General features: G+C 41.1%; 3 protein-coding genes and 1 non-coding gene across 14 annotated transcripts in view; 2 read left to right on the top strand and 2 right to left on the bottom strand.

The window, feature by feature from the left end:
* Nucleotides 1-2961, bottom strand: part of NPHP1 (nephrocystin 1) — a 60089-nt gene extending 57128 nt beyond the window's left edge. For all 3 annotated transcript variants that reach the window (XM_047854642.1, XM_047854643.1, XM_047854645.1), the window contains exon 1: nucleotides 2859-2961. In XM_047854642.1, the coding sequence (XP_047710598.1) occupies nucleotides 2859-2927 (69 nt within the window). In that variant the 5' untranslated portion in view covers nucleotides 2928-2961. The remainder of the gene's footprint in view (nucleotides 1-2858) is intronic.
* A 2418-nt stretch (nucleotides 2962-5379) lies between these two features.
* LOC125163129 (U6 spliceosomal RNA) lies at nucleotides 5380-5483 on the top strand. The gene has a single exon (XR_007151297.1). It is a non-coding gene; the product is annotated as a U6 spliceosomal RNA (small nuclear RNA).
* Nucleotides 5484-8710: 3227 nt separating this feature from the next.
* Nucleotides 8711-9735, bottom strand: MTLN (mitoregulin). Of its 5 annotated transcripts, none has more exons than XM_047853384.1 (2): nucleotides 9324-9735; nucleotides 8711-8811 (listed from the first exon to the last, which is right to left on the bottom strand). In XM_047853384.1, the coding sequence occupies exon 1, from the start codon at nucleotides 9704-9706 to the stop codon at nucleotides 9536-9538; it is 171 nt and encodes a 56-aa protein (XP_047709340.1). In that variant the 5' UTR covers nucleotides 9707-9735; the 3' UTR covers nucleotides 8711-8811; nucleotides 9324-9535. The 5 variants fall into 5 exon arrangements, with proteins under 5 accessions (XP_047709340.1, XP_047709341.1, XP_047709342.1 ...); XM_047853385.1 differs by having other exon boundaries at nucleotides 8711-8808; XM_047853386.1 differs by having other exon boundaries at nucleotides 9400-9735.
* LOC125162401 (two pore calcium channel protein 1-like) overlaps nucleotides 9703-25334 on the top strand; it is a 62953-nt gene continuing 47321 nt past the window's right edge. The window contains exons 1-4 of one of the 5 annotated variants that reach the window (XM_047853362.1): nucleotides 9703-9918; nucleotides 10921-11137; nucleotides 13128-13276; nucleotides 14341-14500. Coding sequence is in view for 2 of the 5 variants with exons in the window: in XM_047853359.1 (XP_047709315.1) it covers nucleotides 11045-11137 (93 nt within the window). In the remaining 3 variants the exon portion in view is untranslated. Of the gene's footprint in view, nucleotides 9919-10920; nucleotides 11138-13127; nucleotides 13287-14340; nucleotides 14501-25334 lie in introns of those variants that run through there. The other 4 variants (XM_047853359.1, XM_047853358.1, XM_047853363.1 and 1 more) reach the window with 4 other exon arrangements.

Here is a 25334-nt window from a genome sequence, read left to right as displayed (position 1 = left end):
TGACCTCAGGAAATAAAATTTTAATTCTTTGTTCCCAAGATTTCACAATGAACACTTTTGAACATATAATGAAGTTGAAAAAATTTCACAGTGACTCCCCATATACCCCTACCTAGGTTCTACAATTAATATTTTACTATACCTTTTGATCAGTCCATCTGATTTTTTAATGTATTTGCAAGCAAATTGCAGTCATGAATACACTGCCTCATAAATGATGTACCACAGGTATCGCTAACTAGAGTTCAAGGTTTGGTATAAAACTTACATATAAAATCTTACATATACATTTGCTGAGTTTTGGCAAATGCATACACTCAGGTAACTCTAACCCCTATCAATACACAGAAAATTACCATTACCCCAGAAAGTTCTCAGAAAGGATGTATTCTCTTGTGTCACCCTTTCACACGGCGTGTTTTTGAGATACTGCCATATTGTATCATTAGTTTATTCCTTTGTTGCTCAATAGTATTGTATGAATATGCCACAAGTTTGCTTATCCTCATTCTTCAACTTTACACCTTGACTTAGTATTTTCTCAACACCTTGTGTACCTTTGCCAATGTACCCACAAAAGAGGCACAGATTTCTTTCGGGTTCTTTTCTAAAGATGACGCGGGGAAGGCAACGTGGATGCAGGAAGAGAAATTCACTAGCTTCTTCTCTCCTCCTCCTATTTTGCATCTGAGTGTTAGTTACGAAACGCATAGCTGGTGACAGAGTCAGTGCTAACAGGCATGACCCAGATGGGCTCTTGATTACTTGTCCATGGACATCAAGTTGGAAATCTGTTCATGTTTTGCTTCAGGTGTCCTCTGTGGAGACAGATCTTCCCTATCAAAGAGTCCTTCCCAGACACTCAGGCTATCAGAAGACTCCTGAGCTAAGTCTTCTCTAGGGTCACTAATCTTTGTAATTGTTTTGTTTGGTCTTTGTTTTAGTAATAATTTTTTGTAATCTACTTCTGAAACTTTCCTGGTTCTCCCAAGACCTCACTAAATTTAAAATCAGATACAGAAACATAGTAAGCATCTAGCCAAGGCTCAGTTTAGTCAAAGCCTCATCAAGTTTTATTTCCACCAGAAGAGCATGTTGCTTTTATTGTACGACTGTAAGTCCAAAAGTCACTTATATCCATCAAATCTTTTGTCCTTTTTTAAATTTGTATTTTTTAAAGCTCATTTATTTATTTCGAGAGAGCGAGAGCAGGGGTGGGGCAGAGACAGAAGGAGAGAGAATCCCAAGCAGGCTTCGCACTGTCAGCGCAGAGCCCCATGTGGGGCTTGATCTCACGAAGTGTGAGATCATGACCTGAGCCCCAAACCAAGAGTCAGATGGTTAACCAACTGAGCCACCCAGGCACCCCTCTTTTGTACTTTTTAAATGGGAGTCCACAACTGGACCAAATATGAGCACTCAGTAAATCTCTTATCTGTCAAAGATTAGAAAATAATTATATTCAGTAACAGATCAAATGAAAAAAAAGTAAAATTATCAAAGCAAAATAAGAATTTTAGAAAATAAATTAACAAACCATTAATTACTACTTACTTTTTTTCTTATTTTTTAAAGTTATGCACATTTGGTGTAAAAATTATGAAAATATCAAAAAGTATGAAGAGAAACAAAGACAGGGGAGGGGCAGAAAGAGAGAGAGAATCCCAAGCAGGCTCTGCACTGTCAGCTCAGAGCCCTATGTGAGGCTTGAACTCACAAACCATGAGATCATGACCTGAGCGGAAATCAAGAGTAGGACGCTTAACTGACTGAGCCACCCAGATGGCCCTTCTTCAATCTTTTTTCTATATGTATTATACTTAAAATAATTTTACTGAAATACTGTATATTCAATTTTATATTTGATATTTTTTCTAACTTGACATTTTATCACAAATATTCTAACACACTAAAATCTTTTAACAAAATTTTAATCATGCTATTTTATCCCATCATAAGTTATTTACCCATTCCCCTATTACTGATCATTTAAGTGATATCCAGTCTAAGGAACACCGTGATGGATACTTTTATACATCAATTTCTGTCCCAATCTTTTTATTATTATGTATGGCAAATCCCTGGAAATGTAATTTCCCAGCCTAGGAGCATGAATATTTGCCACATCTTGTCAAATTGCTTTCCAGAAATGTTGTACTTTATACTCTAGAGCAGTGTATATAAGTGCCTATTTCATCACACCCTCCCCAGTACTGACTATTGTGATTTTTAAAAAATGTTTGTGATATTTTATTTACAGTTACGTTATTTTTTAAGTTAACTTTTCTCATGTTTATGGCTTCCCTGTATTTCTTCTTCAGTTCATGTCCTTCACTCATTTGTCGGAACCTAGTATTTTCCTTACATATTAGGTCTATTCTTTAACATCTATTTCGTTTTGAGTTCATGTGACGCAAAAACGGCTTCCACTGGAAAAAGGCTCAAAGGTAAGGAGGCATGGAGAGTGGAGGAAAGCGATGGGCGCAGAGATAGTTGGAAATGGTTATTGTTAAGTTTAACTTTGGAAGCGAGGTTGGTTAAGGGAGTTACTATGTTGGAGAGTGGTTAAGGGAGTTATTAGGCTGGAGACTGAGATGTGAGGGGCAGGGGTAAGGCGCTTAGTCGATGGTCAAGATTTTCGGGAGGTTCAGCTTCCGGGGGTTGGACTAGGAGCAAGAGGGGTTAGAATCGGGGTTTCGCTTCAGGATGCTGGGGTGGAGGAGGGAGCGCTACAACTCGGGAAAGTAAGAGGGTTGGGGTAGGCTGCCAGGATTAAGGTACACCCCAGATCTCGCCCGCCACTAGAACCCAGGCTGCCTCGTGGTGCCCAGGCCCCCGGCTGGACAGCCAGACGCTACCTGTAGCTTCAGTTCCTGAGTGCGGCGCTGCAGGGCCTGCAGAGGATTACGCGGCCGCCTAGCCAGCATCTCCCTAGCCTCTGCTCCGGGCGCCCTCCCGGTCGCCAGGGAAACCACGGCGGCGGGTGGGCCGGTGACGCAATCACGGCGCGCCCGCCTCTCAGCCCTGGAACCCGCAGGCGAGTGGAGGAGGGAGGTGGAGGTCGTGCCCTGTCGCAGTAGCCACCCCTCCGCGCCGCAGGTCCTGGGCTCTCAGGTCAGGCCCAGTGCCCAGTAGTTCTCTTTTGCCGGCCAGTTCCACAGGACGTGGGTGGAGGTGGGGGAGAATGCGCCACGGCGTCGGAAACTACATGTCCCACAATACCTCAGTGTTACCACGCCAATGCTGTTGGGGGTGTCGGTGTAACGGGATTTGTTCTCTCATAACCAGTTTTGCTGAACTTATCTTAAGGTATAATTTAAGCGTCATAAACTCTTAAATTAACAGCAAGGGTAGCTTTCCTATGTGGCCTACACTGTCACATCAAAGGACAGGTTTTACATTCTTCGCCGTTTGGGGCGTTGCTAGTTTCATTTCACTTTAGTGTTGCACGTTATCACGTTGTCCATCCTGAGTTCTGTGAGGATGGTGATTTTGTCTGTCCTACAGCAGGTACGCGAGCGAATATTATGATCTCCATTTTACTCCTCCTCTCAGAGAGATTGTAATAACATTTCCCCAGATGGTTCTGAATCCTTTAAGTCCAGTTCCCAAACTTTGCACTAACTACACCGAGTACAAATGATGATACGAGCTCACTTTGCAAAGGATGAACTTCACTAATATAAATGAATGCTCTTCTGTACGACGAACAAGTTGATTCCACAGGTCCGGCTACTATGCTACTTATTTGTGTGCTTTTTTCTTCAAATATACCTAGAGAGAAGTGACAAGTGCCCACCTCACTGAATTTTCACATTGACCCCACCTTCATGTAACATCACCCATATAAGGATGCAGAACATTACCAGAACCCTAGGTAGTTCTCCCTTCCTAATCCCTACCCACCTCCACTGCCTATGTCCAAAGTAAACACTATACTGACTTGTAACAAAAACTTGTTTTGCCTCTTTTGAACTGTCCAGTGTAATCATGCATTGTGTACTGGCATCCGGGTGGGCTTTTTTCACTCAACACGTTATTTGTGAGATGCATCTGTATCATCATGTGTAGTTGTAATTTGTTCAGTTCTTTTGCTCTCTGGTATTTTATTGTGTGATACTCTTAATATACTCATTCATTCCACTGTGGCTGGACATGTGGGTAGTTTCCAGTTTAGGGCTATTATAAACAATGCTATTACATACATATATACATAGTACAAACAAGTATACAGTGCGGGGCCACAGGGCATGTTTTATGTTCAGCTTTAGTAGATACTGCCTATTTTCCCAAAGTTGTACTAATTTACTCCGTACCTATATGAGTTGTTGTTCTTCATATCTTGACAATAATTTGGTATGATCTGCTTTTTTGTAGCTCATGTCTTTAATTTGAGTTAACTTCTGCATTATGGCTCATGATACTTAAAAATTCACATAAATAGCCCAACGTAGTATCTTCATTAAAAAGATTTGTAACAGTTGGGAATGCAAGCTGGTGCAGCCACTCTGGAAAACAGTATGGAGGTTCCTCAAAAAACTAAAAATGGAACTACCCTACGACCCAGCAATTGCACCTCTAGGCATTTATCCACGGGATACAGGTGTGCTGTTTCGCAGGGACACATGCACCCCTGTGTTTATAGCAGCACTATCGACAATAGCCAAAGTATGGAAAGAGCCCAAATGTCCATCGATGGATGAATGGATAAAGAAAATGTGATACACACACACACACACACACACACACACACACACACACACAATGGAGTATTACTCAGCAATCAAAAAGAATGACATCTCAGGGCGCCTGGGTGGCTCAGTCGGTTGAGCATCCGACTTCGGCTCAGGTCATGATCTCACGGCTCGTGAGTTCGAGCCCCACGTCGGGCTCTGTGCTGACAGCTCAGATCCTGGAGCCTGCTTCGGATTCTGTGTCTCCCTCTCTCTTTGCCCCTAACCCACTCGCATTCTCTGTCTCTCTCAAAAATAAATAAACATTAAAAAAAAAAAGAATGAAATCTTGCCATTTGCAACTACGTGGATGGGACTGGCGGGTATCATGCTAAGTGAAATGAGTCAGTCAGAGAAAAAAATCATATGATTCACTCCTATGAGGACTTTAAGAGACAAAACAGATGAACATAAGGGAAGGGAAACAAAAATAATATAAAAACAGGGAGGGGGACAACACAGAAGAGACTCATAAATATGGAGAACAAACAGAGGGTTACTGGAGGGGGTGTGGGAGGGGGGATGGGCTAAATGGGGAAGGGGCACTAAGGAATCTACTCCTGAAATCATTGTTGCACTATATGCTAACTAATTTGGATGTAAATTAAAAAAAATAAAAAATTAAAAAAAAAAAAGATTTGTAACAGTGCTCACGTGGGCAGCTCATATACTAAAACTGAAACCGTAAGGAGATTAGTATGGCCTCTGTGCAAGGATGACAGGCAAATTCCTGAAGCATTCTATATTTAAAAACATTTTTTTTAATGTTTATTTATTTTTGAGAGAGAGAGTGAGAGACTAAGCACAAGCAGGGGAGGGGCAGAGAGAGGGAGGCATAGAATTCGAAGCAGGCTCCAGGATCTGAGCTGTCAGCACAGAGCCAGACGCAGGGCTCAAACCCGAGAACTGTGAGATCATGACCTGAGCCAAAGTTAGACGCTTAACCAACTGAGCCACCCAGGTGCCCCCTGAAGCGTTCTGTGTGAAAACAAACAAACAAACAAAAAAACAGGTTTATAACAACAAATGAGAAAGGAGTGCTATTGTAAGAGGTAAGCAAAATCCATCATTTATGAAATCCTTATTTAAATATTCATGTATAAATTAGAAAAAAATATTGTAGATCAGATCTATAAGGATTTCCATATTTTAAATGGAAAAGTTACAGTCATGAATATGGTATAATTCTATGTTGGTAAAAAGAAACAAATAAACCCCCTACATGTGTGTATATGTATGAGCGATGAGGAAGGATGCAAAAAAGCTGATTACTCTTGTTCATCTCAAGTGGAAAGATGACTGATTTTATCCATTTTGTACTATATTCAGAGTTATAACCATTTATTCCTTTAAGTCCTGGATCAGCATCATCCACATCATCTAGGAGCTTGTTAGAAATGCATATTCTCAAAAAAGAAAAAATGCATGTTCTCGGGCCCCATCACAGACCTACAGAATCAGAACCTATGTTTTAATAATACCTCAGTGTTTCATGTGCACTTTCAAGGTTGAGAAATACTATTTCAATACTATTTAGTGTGCTATAAGGGATGAGAGTACTCAGCTGCCTTCTTTTTCCTTAATTTACATTTCTTTTGATTTGTGATGCTCAGCATAGTCACATTAACAGTCTTTGCTTCTCTCTTGCCATTATGAAAATCAAAGTAAACTAAAACAAGAAAGGTTGGTAGTAAGGTTGCCAAAAGCAAAGCAAAGCATGATGACTATTTCTCCTGAGAACAAGCTATTTTGTAAAACTCATTATGATTTCCTTCCAACTCTGTTAAAATGAATGTTAACTTTGTATTGCTACCTTACAGGAGGCACTGAAAACGTATTCAATGGCTTTTGAGAGGCTCATTATGTACAGTTAGCAGAACTAAGTAGTTAGGGACCTGCTAATGAGACCAGAGGACAGAGAAAGTTGCCTGTTTCAGGATCTTAAGACAATCCACCTCAAATAAAAGTGTCAAATATTTATGAGCACCTTGGTGCAAAGCACTGGTTAGACCTGTGGTACAAGATGTTTAAGGCACTGGCCTCAAAGAGCTTATGAGCTAGGGTGGTGGACTAGAATCATGAAGCTGTACCAACTACCAAAGATTGTCATGGAAGTGCCACCTGGCATGCAGAATTCCCTGCCAAGTGAACTGTACACATGGGATTTGAGTTCTCGAGGAAGATCACCAGTGAAAACACCCACTAGACACTTGGAAAGTGTGAAGCTGGAAATAAAAGGATCAGGTAGGATAGAAATATCTTAGAGAGGGTTCTGCTTGGATGTGTCCATTAAGCCTGAGGACTGGCTTGGTGATCAAAGGGAAAAGATAGAGCAGAGGCCCAAGGATTGAAGTTTCAGGAACTTGGAAAAGGAAGCAGTAGTAGAAGTTTGGAAACGTGGGTAATTTTATGTTATTAGGGAAGTATGGCAAGAATAATTTCCAGGGAGAAACTGGCATTATCAAATACTCTGGAGGTGAAAATTAAAAATTCATAAATGGCCATTCAATAACAATGGCTCTGGAGCATGCAGAGGGCAGACTTCAGGAGTTTTTTTTAACGTTTATGTATTTTTGAGACAGAGAGAGACAGAGCATGAACGGGGGAGGGGCAGAGAGAGAGAGGGAGACAGACTCGGAAGCAGGCTCCAGGCTCTGAGCCATCAGCCCAGAGCCCGACGCGGGGCTCAAACTCATGAACCGCGAGATCGTGACCTGAGTTGAAGTCAGACGCTTAACGGACTGAGCCACCCAGGCGCCCCAAGACTCCAGGAGTTTAATGGGCAAAGCATTTAGGAAGTGATAGTGGGCCATTTTTTCTAATTAGCAAATGATGGGGCCAACCAAAGATTTTTTTTCCAAAGTCAAGATCTGTGCAGGTTTGTAAAAAGAATTTGGAAAGCAGGGAGAGACTGCAGATGCTAGAAATACACTGTGTCCTAGAGAACAAGGAAGGGGGCTGAGAGATGCAGAATTCAACGGAGGCCAAAGAGGAGTCAGCCTTGGAAGGGATGTGTGCATCTTCTCTTGTGAGAAAGGAAAAGCCAATGAGATAAAGCCTCCAAACCAGTGGTTTTGAACCACTGCTGGGCATCACAATCACTTGGCGAGCTTTAAAAATCCTAATGTTCAGGCATATCCCAAACTACATAAATGGAAATCTGTGGCATGCTGATATTTTTAAGGCTCTCTAGATGATTATATTGTGCAGCCCTTTTGAAAACCACTGCTCTTCAACAGAGCTATTGAGAGGAAGAACAATGAGGGAATTCTAGCCTAACGGCCTCTATCTTCTATGTGGTTGAGAAGCAAACTGCAGGCCAGATGGGATAAGCTCTAAGAACCAACATTTTAGTCTTTGTGTTCACAGAAGGAAAATAAGAGTTGGAAGTAATAAAGCATGATGGCTCCAGTAAAATGGAACAAAAAAATAAAAAATAAAAGCTTTGTGTGGAAACTTGTTTGAATTTTCTTATGTTAATGTGCTGAGACACAAAATCAATCTTTGTAAGAATGAGCAAGGACAGTGTTATAGAAAACACCTCTTGCAAATTAAAAATAGACAAGGCCTTAGTCACTCTTGATTTTTAGATAACAGTTGGAATTTATCACTAAGCTCTAGTCAAGAGGGGTTTTCCTTTAATGTACATAACATAGTAACACATAAATGAAGTGTTTACCAATAAAAATTGGAGTATGTTGTCACTCTCATAAGTGCAAAAGTCTTACATACATCATCCTTAACTCGGTTGTGTTTACACAGTCCCTTGCTTTACTGCACAAAGTTGGGCAAAAGGACTCCTAATGGTCCCTGGGCCAACTCTCCTTTGCAGTTGTACCAAGGAATTGCCATATATTCCTTAAAAAAGATTATCTGCTCAAAACACTAACAGATGAGTTTTGAGAATCCCAATCTTTTGATGCAGTGAACTGCTTGCCAGGCAAGATACTCTTTTTCCTTGTGATAAAAGATTCAAAGAGGTTTAAAAATTTTTTTTATTTTGAAAATAAAATTGACTCATAAAGTGCAAGGAGAAATTAGATCTGTCCAGTGTTCTGTATCCATCTTCGACAATCTGCTGGAAACAGAAGAGAAAAACAATTAGAAATATAGAATCGTTAACTTAAAATTATTGTCTTGTGGAGTTAAACTATGAACTATGAGATCTGATGTTACAGGTAAGAAAATTTGCATAGCTCTGATGAAAAAGCTACCGCTAGATGCAAGGCTCCTAACTTCCAGGCCAGTGCTCTTTCTACTTTACCAGGCTGCTAAGAACCAAAGAATTCAGACTGGAGATTACAAAACATGAATGCAAAGATATACCAAGATCTACCAAGGATACTATCGAAAAGAATGACATGGGGGAAAGGAGGTGGCCGGCATACCCCCACGATCCGTTTTCTTTTTTTCCTTTCCTTCTTTCCCGTATCTTACTTTCCAGAAGTTTAATGTCAAGGTGCAACGATACTGCACGTGGTAAGGCATGCCCACTAAAGGCACGCAGTGAACTGAACTACGACACCACAGTGTACGTTTTTTGGAGGAAAAGAAAACCTCCTCTCTCTGGTATCTGTGGGAGAGAGTCACCTCCTATAAGGTATCCACAGGCGCTCCTGCCCCACGATATCCGCCCGTCCCCGACATCTCCGCTTAGTCTCCGTACGGTCAGTACCGCTCACCGACTCCATCAAGAGCAAGGCGCTGCAGAGTGTGTACGGAGACCGTAGGTCACGTGTCGGAGCCCCGCCGGAGGCCCCGCCAGCGCAAGGCGAGGTGGGCGCGCGGGCGCGCGCGGGGTCTCAGGCCAAGTCCAGCTTCTTCTGAGTCACCGCCAGCTTGTCCTGCAGCCTCCGCTTCCTCCAGTCCAGGTAGCGCCTCCGCAGCCGGTTCGCCTGCCAGCCCACGAGCACTCCAGACGCGAAGGCCACCAGCACAGACAGCTGCAGCGTCCGCTCAGACACGTTCGCCATGGCAGCCGGCGGTGTGCAGCCTGACCTACGGCGCGGCGGCGGGGTCAAACGGGAGGAGCGCAGGGTGGGGCGTGCGCAGCGCGCCCTGCGGCGCCTTCGCTCAAAACTCACGACTTCTGGCTCGCCTTCTCTAGTTTGGCCGGCCGGTGGGTGTCCCCTTCTTCCCTCCTCGGGCCCTCTACGGTAGTTATTGTTTGGCGTTCGTCAAACAGGTCAGATATTGTCTTGCCTTATTAGCTAACTTTGATGGTGTGTCTTTCCAAACTTATTGTAAGCCCAACACCTCTTTGTATTTTCTCTAGGCGGGGGAATGCGAGCCGCATATGTAACACTCAATTAACTGGTAACGCATTAAAAAAAAAAAAAAAAGAAAAAGAAAGAGATGAAAATTATTTTAATAATATGATTTGTTTAGCCCAATATATACACGATGTTATCATTTCAACCTGTAATCAACATAAAAATTATTAATGAGATATTTTTTGTACTCAGTCTTTGAAATTTGATGCAGATGTTGTAATTAACAGCGCATCTCAATTTGAACGCTAAAGTTTCAGGGGAAATACTTGGTCAGTATCCAGATTTCATAAAAGTTAGTTGAAAAAGATATATATGCTCAGGTTGTTCCAAAGACACATAAAAATTTCTCCAAAAACTGAGTTGAGTATCAGTTTTTAAATTTAATTAAAAATTAAAAAAAATGTTTATTTATTTTTGAGAGAGAGTGAGCACAAGCTGCGGAAGGATAGAGGGAGAGAGGGAGACACAGAATCTGAAGCAGGCTCCAGGCTCTGAGCTTTTAGCACAGAGCCCATAGTGGAGCTCAAACCCATAAACTATGAGATCATGACCTGAGCCGAAGTCGGATGCTTAACTGACTGAACCACCCAGAGGCCCCTAAATTCATTAAATTTTTAAAGAAGTTCAAAGTTGACTTCTTCTGTCACACTAGTCACATGCGTATTGGACAGCGAGTTCTAGAGGGCCCTGCTATGCCAGAACTAATAGTGGGTCAGAATTGCTGGCATGGTGAAAAAATTCTACCGATAGAAGTCATTCTGGTGGACAGACCCTAAGGTGACCCCCAATGCCTTTGTGTAATTTCTTCTCAAGTGTGGGACCTGTGACTTGCTTCTACCTAACAGAATAAAGCAAAGGTGCTGGGATGTCACTCCTGGGATTCCTTTATGGTGTGTAACACTTCTTTTTAACAGACCGATGGCTCTCCTTACCAGCTTGATGATGAATGTGAACATGTTGAAGAAGCTCATATAGCAAAGGACTGCAGGTGGCCTCTAGGAACATCAGGATCCCCCCCAGCCCACAGCTGGCAAGAAGATGGAGACTTCAGTTGTACAGCCCAAGGAAATTAACCACCCTGTCAACCTGAATAAGCTTGGAAGCAGGATCTTCCCCGGTTCCACCCCCAAAGTAAGAACACACCCTGGCTGACATCTTGATTGTAGACTTTTCGAGAACCCAACAGAGGACCCATGTGGCTGGGCTCCTAACCCATGGAAAGTTGATATTATAAATGTGTGTTGTTTTAAGTCGCTAGGTTTGTGGCAATTTGTTACGTAGCAGTAGGAAACTAATGTGGTCAGGAAAGGGAGACCAGCCCGTGGAGCCTGAACTCGTTAGATTGGGGCCGGACTGACCTCACGTCTCTATTGATAACCAGCAAGCGGACTTTCATACCGGAGGCAGAACACATCTTGGCAGAGAGATGTTAAAGACAGTATTGGGTCCAACGTGAACTCACATCTGCCCATGCTTAATGTTCATTTATTTGGCAAATATGTATGGAATGCCGCAGGAGGCATTGGGAATGTGGAAGTGGCTACAGCACGACTTCCCTCAGACAGCTTAGTGCAGGGTGAAAGATGGGGAAAAAATTAAGACACATTATGATGAATTGGAATATTTAGTAAGTATGTAGCTGAGACTTAAAAAAAGAAAACCTTCAGAAAGACTCTCTTTATAGTCCATCCAATCTGTCAACCAGTTCTGTTGGTCATATTTTCAAAATATGGGCAGAATTCAACCACTTCTCACCACGTCTCCCTTCACTGCTACCATTTGTTTCAAGCTGCCGTCATCTCCTACCGAAGTTACTGCAATAGCCCTCATCAGGTTTCTGTGCTTCTGTTGCTTTCCACCACATTCTATTCTCAGTGAAACAGCCAGAGCGAACCTTGGAGATCAGAAGTCGGATCATCTCCCTCTTCTGCTCAAACCGTGCAGTGGCCAAAGCCCTGGCAGTGGTCCCCAGAGCTCTCTGCATGATCAGTTCCTCCCCATCCCTTCCCCATCACCCGTGTGCTCATTGTTTCTTGTGCTCGCCCCTGCATACTCCTACCTAAGAATATTCGCATGGGCAGTCCCCCTGCCTGACACGCTCTTCTCCCAGATGCCTGCATAACTAACTTCCTCACCCCTTTTAGGTTCTTGTCAACTGCCACCTTCTCAACAAGGCCTACGTGACTATTTAAAAATCACAATCCCAATCCCCCCCACCGCCCCGGCCCTCCCGATCTCCTTTTCCCCACTCTATTCTCCACCTGCACAGTATTTATAGCCTTCCACCTACTGTAGGATTTATAGTATCCATTTGTATTTATTATACTTATTGTTTATTGCCTGTCTCCAGCTACAGTGTAAGCTATTCAAGGGGAAGGATTTTTGTCTCAGTTGTATACTGGTGGATCTCAAGTGCCCGCAGTAGGGGCTGGCACCTAATAGTCAGTAAATATTTGGAGTGGATGACAGCAGGGAGTGGTCAGGGGAGTCTTATGGGTGTGTGGCTGAACTGAATCTTGAAAGATGAGTAGGAAAATCAGGAGAAATGAGATTTCTCTGGATCGCAGTTTTCTCGTTGTAAAATAGTTTGGTGTGATTCAGTAGCTCTAAGATATTTTTAAACCAAGTTTTGGCAGCCTGAAGTTGTGTACTTGGGCCGCTGGTATTATTGCAAATTTGAGCCTCGCTTGGAATTCTTACCTCATCCCTAAGTGGCCTGTGGGCTAAAAATAAACCAGATCATGTGCACATGTATGCTACAGCAGGCCTTGAATATGGGAAAACCTTAGGTGGATAGAGCTGGGAGAGACCATAGAAATGCCCTTAATTTTGCAGGAGGAAACTCTGGCCAGATGGGAGAATAGAACTGCTGGGAAGAAGGCAGGGGTGTAAGGCTTTAAATCCCTCTTAAAGAGTCAGTGTGTCCCTGGCTTGAGACTGTATTTTTCCCCCAGGGTGCATTATTTCAATGGGGCATTTTTGTAGACTTGATTATGGTCAGCCAGCTTTGAGGTGATGATTACATTTGGATTCACAGGTGGAATAGTCAAGTGTAATGAGTTAATTGATTACATGACTTTTTTTTTTTTAAGTTTGTTTATTATTTGTTTGTTTGTTTAAGAGCGGACACAAGCAGAGGAGTGGGGAAGAATCTGAGGCAGGCTCCACACTGTCAGCACAGAGTCTGATGCAAGGTTCGATCTCACAACTGTGAGATCATGACCTGAGCTGAAATCAAGAGTCAGACACTTAACCGACTGAACCACCCAGGTACCCATGTGTGAGTGTCTTTTGAATGATACATTAACTGCCATTGTTGAGTTTGCTGTTTGAAGTGCTTGGCAAGGGAAAAGATTTTGTCATTTACAGTATTAGACCTTTGTTGCTTATAAATTTATTTAAAGTATATAAATGGAATTGATTTCCTCTGCAACTCTAGGACCCTGTGCAACAAAGCAGTCATTTTATACCCTAAAGCCTCCATAAAGGGTGGAACTTTGCCATGATTAACATGGTGCATTCATATCAGTAGGTCCTTGAGTTCTGGGCCCGTAGAACTCAGGCTGGGCCTGTTCCCCTGAGCCACAAACACACAGCCCTCTGTGTCAGTTTAAACTTTTTTTTTTAATTAAAAAAATTTTTTTTATTATTTATTTTTGAGACAGAGGGTGAGTGGGGGAAGGGGCAGAGAGAAAGGGGGACACAGAATCTGAAGCAGGCTCTAGGCTCTGAGATGTCAGCACAGAGCCTGATGTGGGGCTTGAACTCACAAACCGCAAGATCATGACCTGAGCTGAAGTCAGATGCTTAACCCACTAAGCCACCTATGTGCCCCAACCCTGTGTGTCAGTTTTTTTTTTTTTTTAATTTTCTTTTTTTTTTGAACGTTTATTTATTTTTGGGACAGAGAGAGACAGAGCATGAACGGGGGAGGGGCAGAGAGAGAGGGAGACACAGAATCGGAAACAGGCTCCGAGCCATCAGCCCAGAGCCTGACGCGGGGCTCGAACTCACGGACCACGAGATCGTGACCTGGCTGAAGTCAGACGCTTAACCGACTGTGCCACCCAGGCGCCCCGCTGTGTGTCAGTTTTAACTGCCGGATCCTTTGTGTCCCATTCTCTTCCCTTGAGTTTTGGGAAGTGGGAAGAAAAATTCTTCCTGCTTCCACCAGTATATATTCTAAGAGCCTGGGACTTAGGGGAGATAGGCATGCAAAGTAAATACACCTGATTGTGTGATTGTCAAGTGTGAATCGTTTCCTCCCTGGTGCATAAACAAGAATGAAAGCGATACAACGGCAAAGGCTGAGCCTTGATCCTTGTCTTTGGCAGGAGCTATAATGTGCTTCTTCAAGTCTCCCTTGGTGGTTTCTAATTCTGGAGATGTGCACAGTAGAATGGTCTCCCACAATCCTTTCAGAAAGAACAGGAAAGCCCTTCTGTATTCTTCTTCTGTAAAGAAGACACCAGCCTATCTCCTCATAATTCTGAGGTAAAATGGTCATCTATAATTCACTCATTATTCCACTAAGTATTTGCTCAGTGCATACCATATGCCAGATATTTATTGCTACATATTCCATGCTGAGCCAATGTCAAGGACCTACTGTCTAAGAGGAAGAATGACAACAATCAAATCTTCACACAAATAAATATAGCCTTACAAACCCTGACGAGTGCTTAGATGAAAAAGTACTGTGCACCATGCTTGCGGGAACACATTAGAGCCTAACTGGGTTTGGGAGGATGGGAGTTGTCAAGAAAGGTTTCCTATGGGCTTTGCAGTTAGGACCTGACGTGAGACACACAAGTAGGAATGGGAGGGAGAGTTCTTCTCTTGACCAGGAGGATGCACTCGTGAATGTTTGAGGCTGCAAAAAGCTGACTCAGTGGGAACTGGAGGGGCAGGAGCGGAAGAGAGGTAGGAAAAGTAGGTAGGACTTGCAGGCCATGTCAAGGGCTTTGGACTTTATTCAGAGGGAAGTAGGCCACCATTTTTGTGAGCAGGGGAGTTACAGGGCTCTGTTTGCATATTAATAAAAGTAATCTGATTTCTGTTGGAGAATGGATTGGAAAGTGCCATGGATGGACGTAGGGAAACTGGTTAGGAAACTATTCCAGTAGTGTAGACAAGAGACAGTGGCAGTATAGTGTATAGGAGTGGATGTTAGGCATACTTGAGGTTGACACTTTTTTCTTGCAGTACTTTAGAGATGTTCCATTGTCGGTACTGTAATAGCATTGTATGGGGACCATTGGTAGCCATACTTGTGGGGAGCACAGCATAACAAATACACTAGTCAACTCACTATGTTGTACACCTGAAGCTAATGTAACATTGCGTGTCAACTTCATTAAAAAAAAAAAAATGAAAAACAAAATGAATGGGGCACCTGGGTGGGTGACTCGGTTGAGCCTCAGACTCTTGATTTCGGCTCAGGTCATGATCTCACAGTCGTGAGATCAAGCCTCACGTTGGGCTCTGTGCTGAGCGTGTAGCCTGCTTAAATTCTCTCTCACCCTCTCCCTTTGCCCGGTCCTGCTTGCACACGCGTGCACTCACTCAAAAAAAAAAAAGAAAAGAAAAAGAAGAAAAAAAGCTGTTCCATTGCCTTCTGGCTTGCTTAATTTGGAAACAAAGTCTTTATCTGTATATAATGAGTCCTTTTTCCCCTCTGGCTGCTTTTAAGACTATCAAGAAGTTTTAGCAATTCAGTTATGATGTATTTTGTATAGTTTTAAAAAGTTTATTCTGTTTGGAATGTGTTGAGTCTCTTGAATCTGTGGGATTAATAGTTTTCACCAAATTTAGAAAACTTTTGGCCATTTTTTCTTCAAATAGTCTTATGCCTCCTTTTTTTCTTGGGACACACAGAGTTCAGGGATTGGTGGATTTTCAAAAGCAGTAATGTTTAAGGATTTTTTTTTAACGTTTAACTGTGAAAGCAAGTGATTCATTGATGACTGGCTAACTTGCAGATGTTTTTCCATTGAAAGGAGGCTCTTGCCAATTGGCTGTTTTTTCAGAAGTGTAACTGCTGGGATGAAGTTGTTATGGGTTGATCAGGATGAATTTAAAGCCGGTTATAGTAGTTATTCATTGTTGTGGTCAGATAATTTTTTTGTAGGAGGATAGAAATTTTTTTCCCTCAGTCTCTCTTTTTAATCTTCCATCCAGTAGAATTGCAGGAAATACCCTAGGAATTAGGCAGAGTTCTACCAGTGTTATTGATTCTTCTTGAAGATGAGGTTTCATTTCCAGAAGTCTGATGATCAGTTGAGTATCAATCAACATGTTTTCATCTCGTTTTGTCTTTGATTGATGTGCATTTGCGATTCTGGACAACAGACATTGAACAACTATGAGACAAACAAGAATAATTAAGAATATTGTGAGATGGAACTGGAAAGCACATAGAAACCATGACCCAGTATTTCTCAGGCCTAAAGACAAATCCAACAACTTCCTGAGTCTACCTTGAGTAGCCAGGTTGCCTTTTTCCTTAAGTTAGGTGATGGATTGTTCCATCCCACCTCTGGAACAAAATCTAGGTAAAGATGGAGTATTAGTAACAGTGCGAACGCCAAGGTTATTCTATTATCCATAACTAACTACTTGAGCTCTAAGGGCTGGACTCATTAATTGTGTCAGCCAAAGCGAGGTTCTAATTGTTGATGGTCACCTCAAGTTGGCCAAATTTTATAGGCAGGATCACAATCCCTAGGAGGCTATTTACAAAATACTATTTATACCTCCAGGAAAAATAATAAATTGCTACTTTAGAGTGTTACAACAAAGAATAGCATTTGAGGAGGAAAAGGTAACGGTATTTCATAATTAGTTAATTAAATAGCAGAAAAATAATAGATGATCTCAGTTAGAAGTAAGCACTGCCCTGCATGTGGTACCATCAGATTTTACAGTTCCAGTATAAGATCTGGAGATGTGTCTATTGGGTTAGCTAAGGCTGAATTTGCTCTGAGACAAATAGGATATGCCTTAACTACTGGGTCAAAAGACAGGTTAATAATAGGCCATGGATCTTTGATATGCGCTGTGTGTTAACAGCTTTAGATGTCAGCTCACCTTTCCTTTCATGTATATATGAAAAGAAAGCTTTATGGTAATCTGGGAGATGCAGTTCAGGTGATTGTAGATGAAAGTTGTGAGACCACAGCAAGTCTTTTCCATCTCTGCTTTTTCCATTCCATGAAGGAGATTCCAAAGGGTTTGATTTAGGCAAATGGTATCAAGTCCTTGCTATTTCAGAAAAGTTTGGTACGCATTGCACACGATACCCAGTTAGTCTCAGAAATCCTTCTTACTGTCTTCTGGTGGTTGGTTGTGGGTAATTTTGATGAATTTGCAATCTTTTCTTAGATACTGTCCTCCCGGCAGCTGATATGTCTTGGCACGTCAGTGGGCAGATACTTAAAGTGGGTCTTAGAGTCATCACATCAGGGGATCTCAAAAGAGCTCATTTACATATAGGGTCAGAGCGATCACCTAGGGAATAGCATCTCCTTTGAGTCTTGGTTTAACAGTGATGAGGCATCAGTGAATTCCTGGGTCCAAGTGAATTATTAATTTTCCTGGGTGAAAGCAAATAATGTTGACTATTTTACTCCCTTGAGACACTGAACAAAGACAAGGACAAATCTATTACAGGGAGGAGAGGATGGTGTTTAGGTTAGGCATTATTAGGAAGTAAGGTATAACTATTTTTCTAATTGCACGCAGTTCTCAAACAAATCTATATTCTCGACCACTAGGTATTTTAACAGTGAAGTAGATGTATTACATGAACTGGTACAAGGCAGAATTAGTTGGTTACTGTAATGCCCACCAGCGGCTGGTCTTAGGTTTCACGAGGCAATCCTGTTCAGTACCTGGAATAGCCCACGAGTGGCACTGGGTTCACTGAGAAGGATAGAGGTCCGGACCCGGCAGTCAGGTGTGTTTCTTCAGCAGTAGTCTCGAAGCTGTGCACAGAGCAGTCCTAGTGGAAGATTAAATGTGAGAGAATGAGATCACAAAGGTGGGTGTCAGAGCCAAGCTCACGTCCCAACTAGGAGCAAGTATCCTGCACGTGGTTCTGCAGGCGGAGCCTCCAGGGCCACAAGTCCCGGTCACATGTCACGACACTCAGGGAAGCCCAGAGCCACGGCCCCCTGCCAGGCACTTGCACACCATTCATGGTCCTTGTAATCCAGAGGCACTTTACCAATCTGGGCTCATTTTTACCACAAAGAGTGTAGACGCTCCAGCTCTGTGAGGTTTCTAGAAAGTTAACCCAAGGTCAGTTTTGACTGTACAGAGGATTTTTGTTAACCTTTTGCTCACAGGTACAGTTGGCGTAAGATCTTTCTCTGCTTCAACTTTTAGAAGATGCCAACATAGAACAGAATAAATTCCAGAAATAAACCCACATAAATACGGTGAATTGATTTTTGACTAGGATTGGAGGGCAGTTCAATAGGTATAGGATAGTCTTCAACAAATGGTGCTGGATAACTGGACATCCATAAGTAGAATAAGAACCTTGAACCTCAACTCACACTGTATATAAAATTAATTCAAGATGTATCATAGGTCTAAATATAAACCATAAGACTATCAACTTTTGGAAGAAAACATACAGAGAATCTTTATGAACTTGGGTTAGGCCAAGAATTCTTTTTTTTTTTTAATTTTTTTTTCAACATTTTTTATTTATTTTTGGGACAGAGAGAGACAGAGCATGAACGGGGGAGGGGCAGAGAGAGAGGGAGACTCAGAATCGGAAACAGGCTCCAGGCTCTGAACCATCAGCCCAGAGCCTGATGCGGGGCTCGAACTCAGACCGCGAGATCGTGACCTGGCTGAAGTCGGACGCTTAACTGACTGTGCCACCCAGGCGCCCCAAGAATTCTTATTATGATACCAAAAGCACAATTATTAATGGAACTTGATCAAAATTACACAACTCTGCTCTGCCAAAGACACTGTTAAGACAATAAAAACACAAGCCAAAGACTGGGGAAAATATTTAAAAATCACATATCCAATGAAAACGATATGCAGAATACATAAAGAACTCTCAAAACTCAACACTAGAAAACCAACAGACACAAAAGATTGGGAAGGATTTTAACAGGCACTTTACCAGAGAGGATGTACAGGAGACAGGTGCATGAAATAATGTGCAATGTCATTAGGGACATGCAAAGTAAAACCATGATGAGATAACACTGCACACCTGTTAGAACAGCTAAGACATTTTTCAAATGACAACACCAAGCATGTTGGCGGGGACTCTGAGAATGGGAAACTTACACATCATTGCCAGTGGGAATGTAAAATGGTACAGTGACTCTGAGAACAGTTTATCAATCTTTTGTGAAGTCACTGACCAGGTGACCAGCAATTCCATTCCTAGATATTTGCCCTAGAGAAATGAAAATTTATATTTACCCCAAATCTGTGCATTAATGTTTTTAGCACCTTTATTCATAGTAGCCCAAAATTGGAAAAGACTCACATGTCCTCTCATGGGTGAATGGATGAATAAACTATGGGGCATCCGTACGATCCAACAACACCCAACAGTAAAAAGGAATTACTCTTGATGCACGCAGCAACAGGGATACATCTCTAAAGCATTGGGCTATGTGAAAGAAACCAGACTCAAAGCTATATGATTTTATGTATATGACAGTCTGGAAAAGGCAAAACTATAGGAGAACATATCAGTGGTTGCTGAGGGTTCAGGAAGGAGAAGGGCTTGATCTTTACACAAAGAGGTAGCACAAGGGAGTTTTTTAGGGTCATGGAACTTTCTGTATCCCAGTGGTAGTGGTGGTTACTCAAACCTGTATGTCTGTTAAAACTTATAAAATTACAGACTTTTTAAAGTTAATTTTATATGTTAACTTAAGAGTAAAAAAATGAAAGAGAAACCCAACTGATTTGAAACTATGTCCACGTGAAACTGCCCATGAATGTTTACAGCAGCCTCATTCATTACTGCCAAAACTTGGAAGCAACTGACATGTCATTTAATAAGTGAAAGGATATGTAAGCTGTGCTCCACCCATACAATGGAATATCATTTAACATAAAAAGAAATGAGCTGTCAAGCCATGAAAAGACATGGATTGACCTTAAATGTGTATTGCTAAGTGCAAGACGCTGCTCTGAAAGGCCACATGCTGCATGATTCTAGCTACATAGCATTCTGGGAAAGGGAAAACTATAGAGACGGTAAGAGATCAGTGGTTGCCATAAGTTTGGGGGTGGGAGAAGTGTTGAGTAGGTGAAGCACAGTGGATTCTGGGGGGTGATAAAGTACAGTGGATTTTTTAGGGTGATGAAGTTGTTCCATATGATACAGTAATGATGGATGCAAGAAGTTTAAGCATTTGTCAAGGCGCATAGAATTTTACAGCACAAAGACTGAACTGTAATGTAGGTAATATTCTTGAAATTTTTCATTGTGGCAAAATGTACATAACATTCAATTTACCATTTTGACCATTTTTAAGTGGCAGTGAGTACATTCGCAATGTTGTGTAGCCATTCTATCCATTTCCAGATCTTTTTCATCATCCCAAATAGAAACTCTGTCCCCATTGAATCACTCTCCCTTCTCCCTTACTCCAACAACTAGTAGCGTCTATTACACTTTCTATCTCTATGAATGTACCTATTCTAGGTACCTCATATAAGTGGAATCATACAGTATTTATCCTTTTGTCTCTGGCTTATTTCATTTAACATGACATTTTTACAGTTTATCCATATTGTGGCATGTTTCAGAATTTAATTCCTTTTTACAACTAAATAATATTCTATAGTATATGTAAATACCACATTTGGTTTGTTCATTCTACCTTTTGGCTGTTATGAATACTACTGTTGTGAACATTGGTATCCAGGTATATGTTAAGAGTCCTGCTTTCAGATCTTTTGGACATATACCTAGAAGTGGAATTGCTGGATCATATGGTCATTCTATGTTTAGCTTTTTGGGGAAACCCCCACCATGTTTTCCACAGAGGTTGCCCATTTTACATTCCCACTAGCAATACACCATTATTCTAATTTCTTCACATCCTTCCCAACACTTGTTATTTTCTTCCTTTCTACATTTCTTTCTTTCTTTCTTTCTTTCTTTCTTTCTTTCTTTCTTTCTTTCTTTCTTTCTTTTTCTTTCTTTCTTTCTTTTCTTTCTTTCTTTCTTTCTTTCTTTCCTTCTTTCTTTCTTTCTTTTCTTTCTTTCTTTCTTTCTCTTTCTTTCTTTCTTTCTTTCTTTCCCTCCTTCCTTCCTTCTTTCCTTTCTTTCTTTTCCTTCCTTCCTTCCTTCATTTTCTGTCTCTTTCTTTCTTTCTTTCTTTCTTTTTCTTTCTTTCTTTCTTTCTTTCTTTCTTTCCTTCTTTCTTTTTCTTTCTTTCTTTTTTTCTTTCCTTCTTTCTTTTTCTTTCTTTTTCTTTCTTTTCTTTCTTTCTTTCTCTTTCTTTCTTTCCTTCTTTCTTTTTCTTTCTTTCTTTTTTTCTTTCCTTCTTTCTTTTTCTTTCTTTTCTTTCTTTCTTTTCTTTCTTTCTTTCTCTTTCTTTCTTTCTTTCTTTCTTTCCCTCCTTCCTTCCTTCTTTCCTTTCTTTTCCTTCCTTCCTTCCTTCCTTCTTTCCTTTCTTTCTTTTCCTTCCTTCCTTCCTTCCTTTTCTGTCTTTCTCTTTCTTTCTTTCTTTCTTTCTTTCTTTCTTTCCTTCCTTCCTTCTTTTTCTCTTTTTCTTTTTTCTAATAGCCATCCTCATGGGTATGAGGTAGTATCTCATTGTGGTTTTAATTTGCATCTCCCTATTAATGATGTTGAACATACTTGCATGTGCTTATTGGCCATTTGTGTATCTTCTTTGAAGAGAAGTCTATTCAAGGTGTTTTTTTTGCCCATTTTGTATTGGGTTGTTTTTTTGTTGTTTTTGTTGTTGAATTTAATAGCTCTTTGTATATTTTGGATATTAATCCCTTATCAGATATACACTTTGGATATATCTTCTCCTATCCTGGGGGTTGTCTTTTTACAATCTTAATAATATCCTTTGAGGCACAAAAGTTTTACATTTTGTCCAATTTACCTATTTTTGTTGTTGCCTGAGCTTTTGGTGTCCTATCCATGAAATCATTGCAAATCCAATGTCATAAAGATGTTCCCTATGTTCTTCTCTAAAAATTTTATAGTTTTATCTCCTACATTTAGGTTTTTGATCCATTTTGTGCTAATTTTTATTTATTTATTTTTAAAATTTTTTGTAATGTTTATTTTTGAGAGAAAGAGAGACAGAGTGTGAGCGGGGCAGGAGCAGAGAGAGAGGGAGACACAGAGCTGTCAGCACAGAGCCTGACACGGGGCTTGAACCCACAACCCTTGAGGTCATGACCTGAGCCAAAGTCAGATGTTTAACCGACTGAGCTACCCAGGTGCCCCACATTAATTTTTATATACGGTGTGAGGTAAGGATCCAACTTCATTCTTTTGCATGTGGATATCCATTTGTTGAGAAGACTGTCATCTCTCGTTGAATGGTCTTGACCCTTGTCGAAAATCAATTGATCCTATATGCAAGAGTCTGTTTTCAGACTTTGTATTCTATTCCTTTGATCTATCTGTCTGTCCTTATGCCAGTACCACGCTGATTAATGTAGCTTTGTAGTAATTTTAAAAATCAGGAAATGCGAGTCCTCCAACTTTGTTCTACTTTTTTGTTTTGTTATGGATATCCTCCTGAATGTGAAGTGGTATATCATAGTGATTTTGATTTGCATTTTCCTAATGATGAATAATGTTGAATATTTTCAACTGTTGTGTCCATTTCTTTACCTTCTTTGGAAAAAAAGTCCTTTCTCAAAGCATTTGAAAAAATGGGGTTCCTGTTTGTTTGTTTTTTTTATTGATGAGTTGTAAGAGTTCTCTGTATGTTTTGAATACTAGACCCTTATCAGATACAGATTTTCCCCACTACCCCAAACCAGAATATTCCTATGAAATCTGAAATGGCATAAAGTGAAGAAGCGGTTCCTATTAATTTATAGTTGACCCTTGAGCAGCATGGGAGTGAGGAGCGTCAACCCCCCATGTAGTCAAAAAATCCACGTATAACTTTTGACTCCCTGAAAACATAAGTACTAAGAGCCTATTGTTGACTGGAAGTCTTAGCGATAACATAAACAGTTGATTGACACATATTTTGCATGTTATATGTATTATATGCTATATTCTTATAATAAAGTGAGCTAGAAACAAATATTATTAAGAAAAGTCATAAGAGAAAATACATTTACAGTCCCATGCTGTATTTATCCCCCCCAAAATCTGTGTATAAGTGGGCCCACACAGTTCATACCCATGTTGTTTAAAAGTCAACTTATATGGAAAAAGTTTTGAGTGTTCTTGGGCCCAAAAATAATCTCTCAGGCTTTTCAGATACTTTAGGACACATCTTGCTAATGGATGTACAAAGTAAGTTGAGATAAAGCACTTATGTTCAAAGAAAGAGTTCATAACTATGGTGGCCGGACGCTGAGACGCTGAGTGCAGTCCCTAGGGAAGGAGTTTGGGAGGGACACCCTCACTGCTTGGGCTACGTACTGCCTCTACAACAGCTCATTGCAAAACCAATGCTGAATGCTAATTTTGCTTTTCATCTTTTTCATAAAAATGAAGATCCTCTTTGGTTAGTGAAAACAGGTACTAATGTAGGTCTTTCAAAAAGCCTAACTGGCCTGGGGGGGCCTGGATGGCTCAGACGGTTAAGCCGCTGATTTCAGCTCAGGTGGTGATCTCACAGTTCGTGGGTTCGAGCCCCGTGTCGGGCTCTGTGCTGACCGCTCAGAGCCTGCTTCAAATTCCGAGTCTCCATCTCCCTCCCCCTCTGCGTCTCCCTATCTCACACTCTGTCTCTCAAAAAAGGAATAAATGTTTAAAAAAAAAAAAAAAGCTAAGTGGCCTGATAACATTCAAAAAGCAGAGGATACCTGTATGTGATTTCAGATTCAGTATTTGCTTCCATTCTATGGGTTGCCTTTTCACTCAGTGAATAATGCTCTTTCATGCACAAAAGTTTTGCATTTTGATGAAGTCTTACTTATCTATTTTTTATTTATCTATTTTTTCTTTGGTTGTTTGTGCTTTTGGTGCCATATTAAAGGACCCATTGCCAAATCCAAGGTCATAAAGATTTGCCCCTGTGTCTTTCTTCTAAGAATTTTATGGTTTTAGCTTTTGAATGTAAGTCTTGGATTCATTTTGAGTTAATATTTATATGTGGAGTGAGTTAAGTGTCCACTTTCATTATTTTATTTTATTTTTTATTTTGTTTTATTTATTTTAGAGAGAGAGAGAGAGAGCGAGAACCAGCACATATGCAAGCAGGGGAGAAGGGCAGAGGGAGAGACAGAGAACCTCAAGCAGGCTCTACACTCAGCACGGAGCCCAACACGGGGCTCAATCCCACGACCCTGGGATGGTGACCCGAGCCAAATCAAGAGTGAGATGCTTAACCGACTGAGCCAGCCAGGCCCACTTTCGTTCTTTTACATGCAGATATTCACTTGTTCCAGCACCATTTGTTAAAGTGAGCAGTCTTTCCCCCACCTACTGGTCTTGATACCCTTATTGAAAACCAATCCTCTTTGATTTTTTTCAGTACAGTTTTATTGCTTTCTGTTGCTTGCATGTATTTGTTAGATGCGTTTTATTTTAAAATTTTCAATATGGAAAATTTCCAGTATATACAGAAACAGGTAGGTGTACTCATCACTCATCCTCAACAACTCACGGCCAATCCTGTTACATCTTGTTCTTACACGATGCCCCACCTCCATATTATCTTTGTAGGCCAAATTTAGTGAAGCATACTTGACACACAGTAAAATTTACCCTTTTTATAATTCAACAAGATGTGACCGATGTATGAGCCAGCACAATCAAGATATAAAAAATTTCCAACACCCCGAAAGTTTAGGATCCCTTTGCAGCGAAATCCCTTCCTTCCAGTGTTCCTGGGAAACACTGATTAGATTTCTGTTCCTATAGTTTTTTTCTCTTCTAGTACTGGGCCTCCATTTATAAACTTCTCGATTTTTAACAAACCAGCATTTTAGGCTGCAGACTTTATTTTTGGAATCTCTCATGGTTCCAAGGATACATAGCTAGGTTAGACTGGAGCTCTGGCAACGGCCCTTCTGTGTGAGGGAGAATAAACAAGTGATCATCTCCCCATCGGGGCACAGGCAAGATGCAAAATGGGGCTCTGGGCTTCCTAAAGGAGGGGAGGAGGGAGCCTTGAGA

The sequence above is a fragment of the Prionailurus viverrinus genome, chromosome A3 (genome assembly GCF_022837055.1).
Source record: "Prionailurus viverrinus isolate Anna chromosome A3, UM_Priviv_1.0, whole genome shotgun sequence".
Lineage (NCBI taxonomy): Eukaryota > Metazoa > Chordata > Mammalia > Carnivora > Felidae > Prionailurus > Prionailurus viverrinus.
The sequence above is the reverse complement of the archived record's forward strand: the minus strand, read 5'-3'. Positions and strand labels throughout refer to the sequence as shown.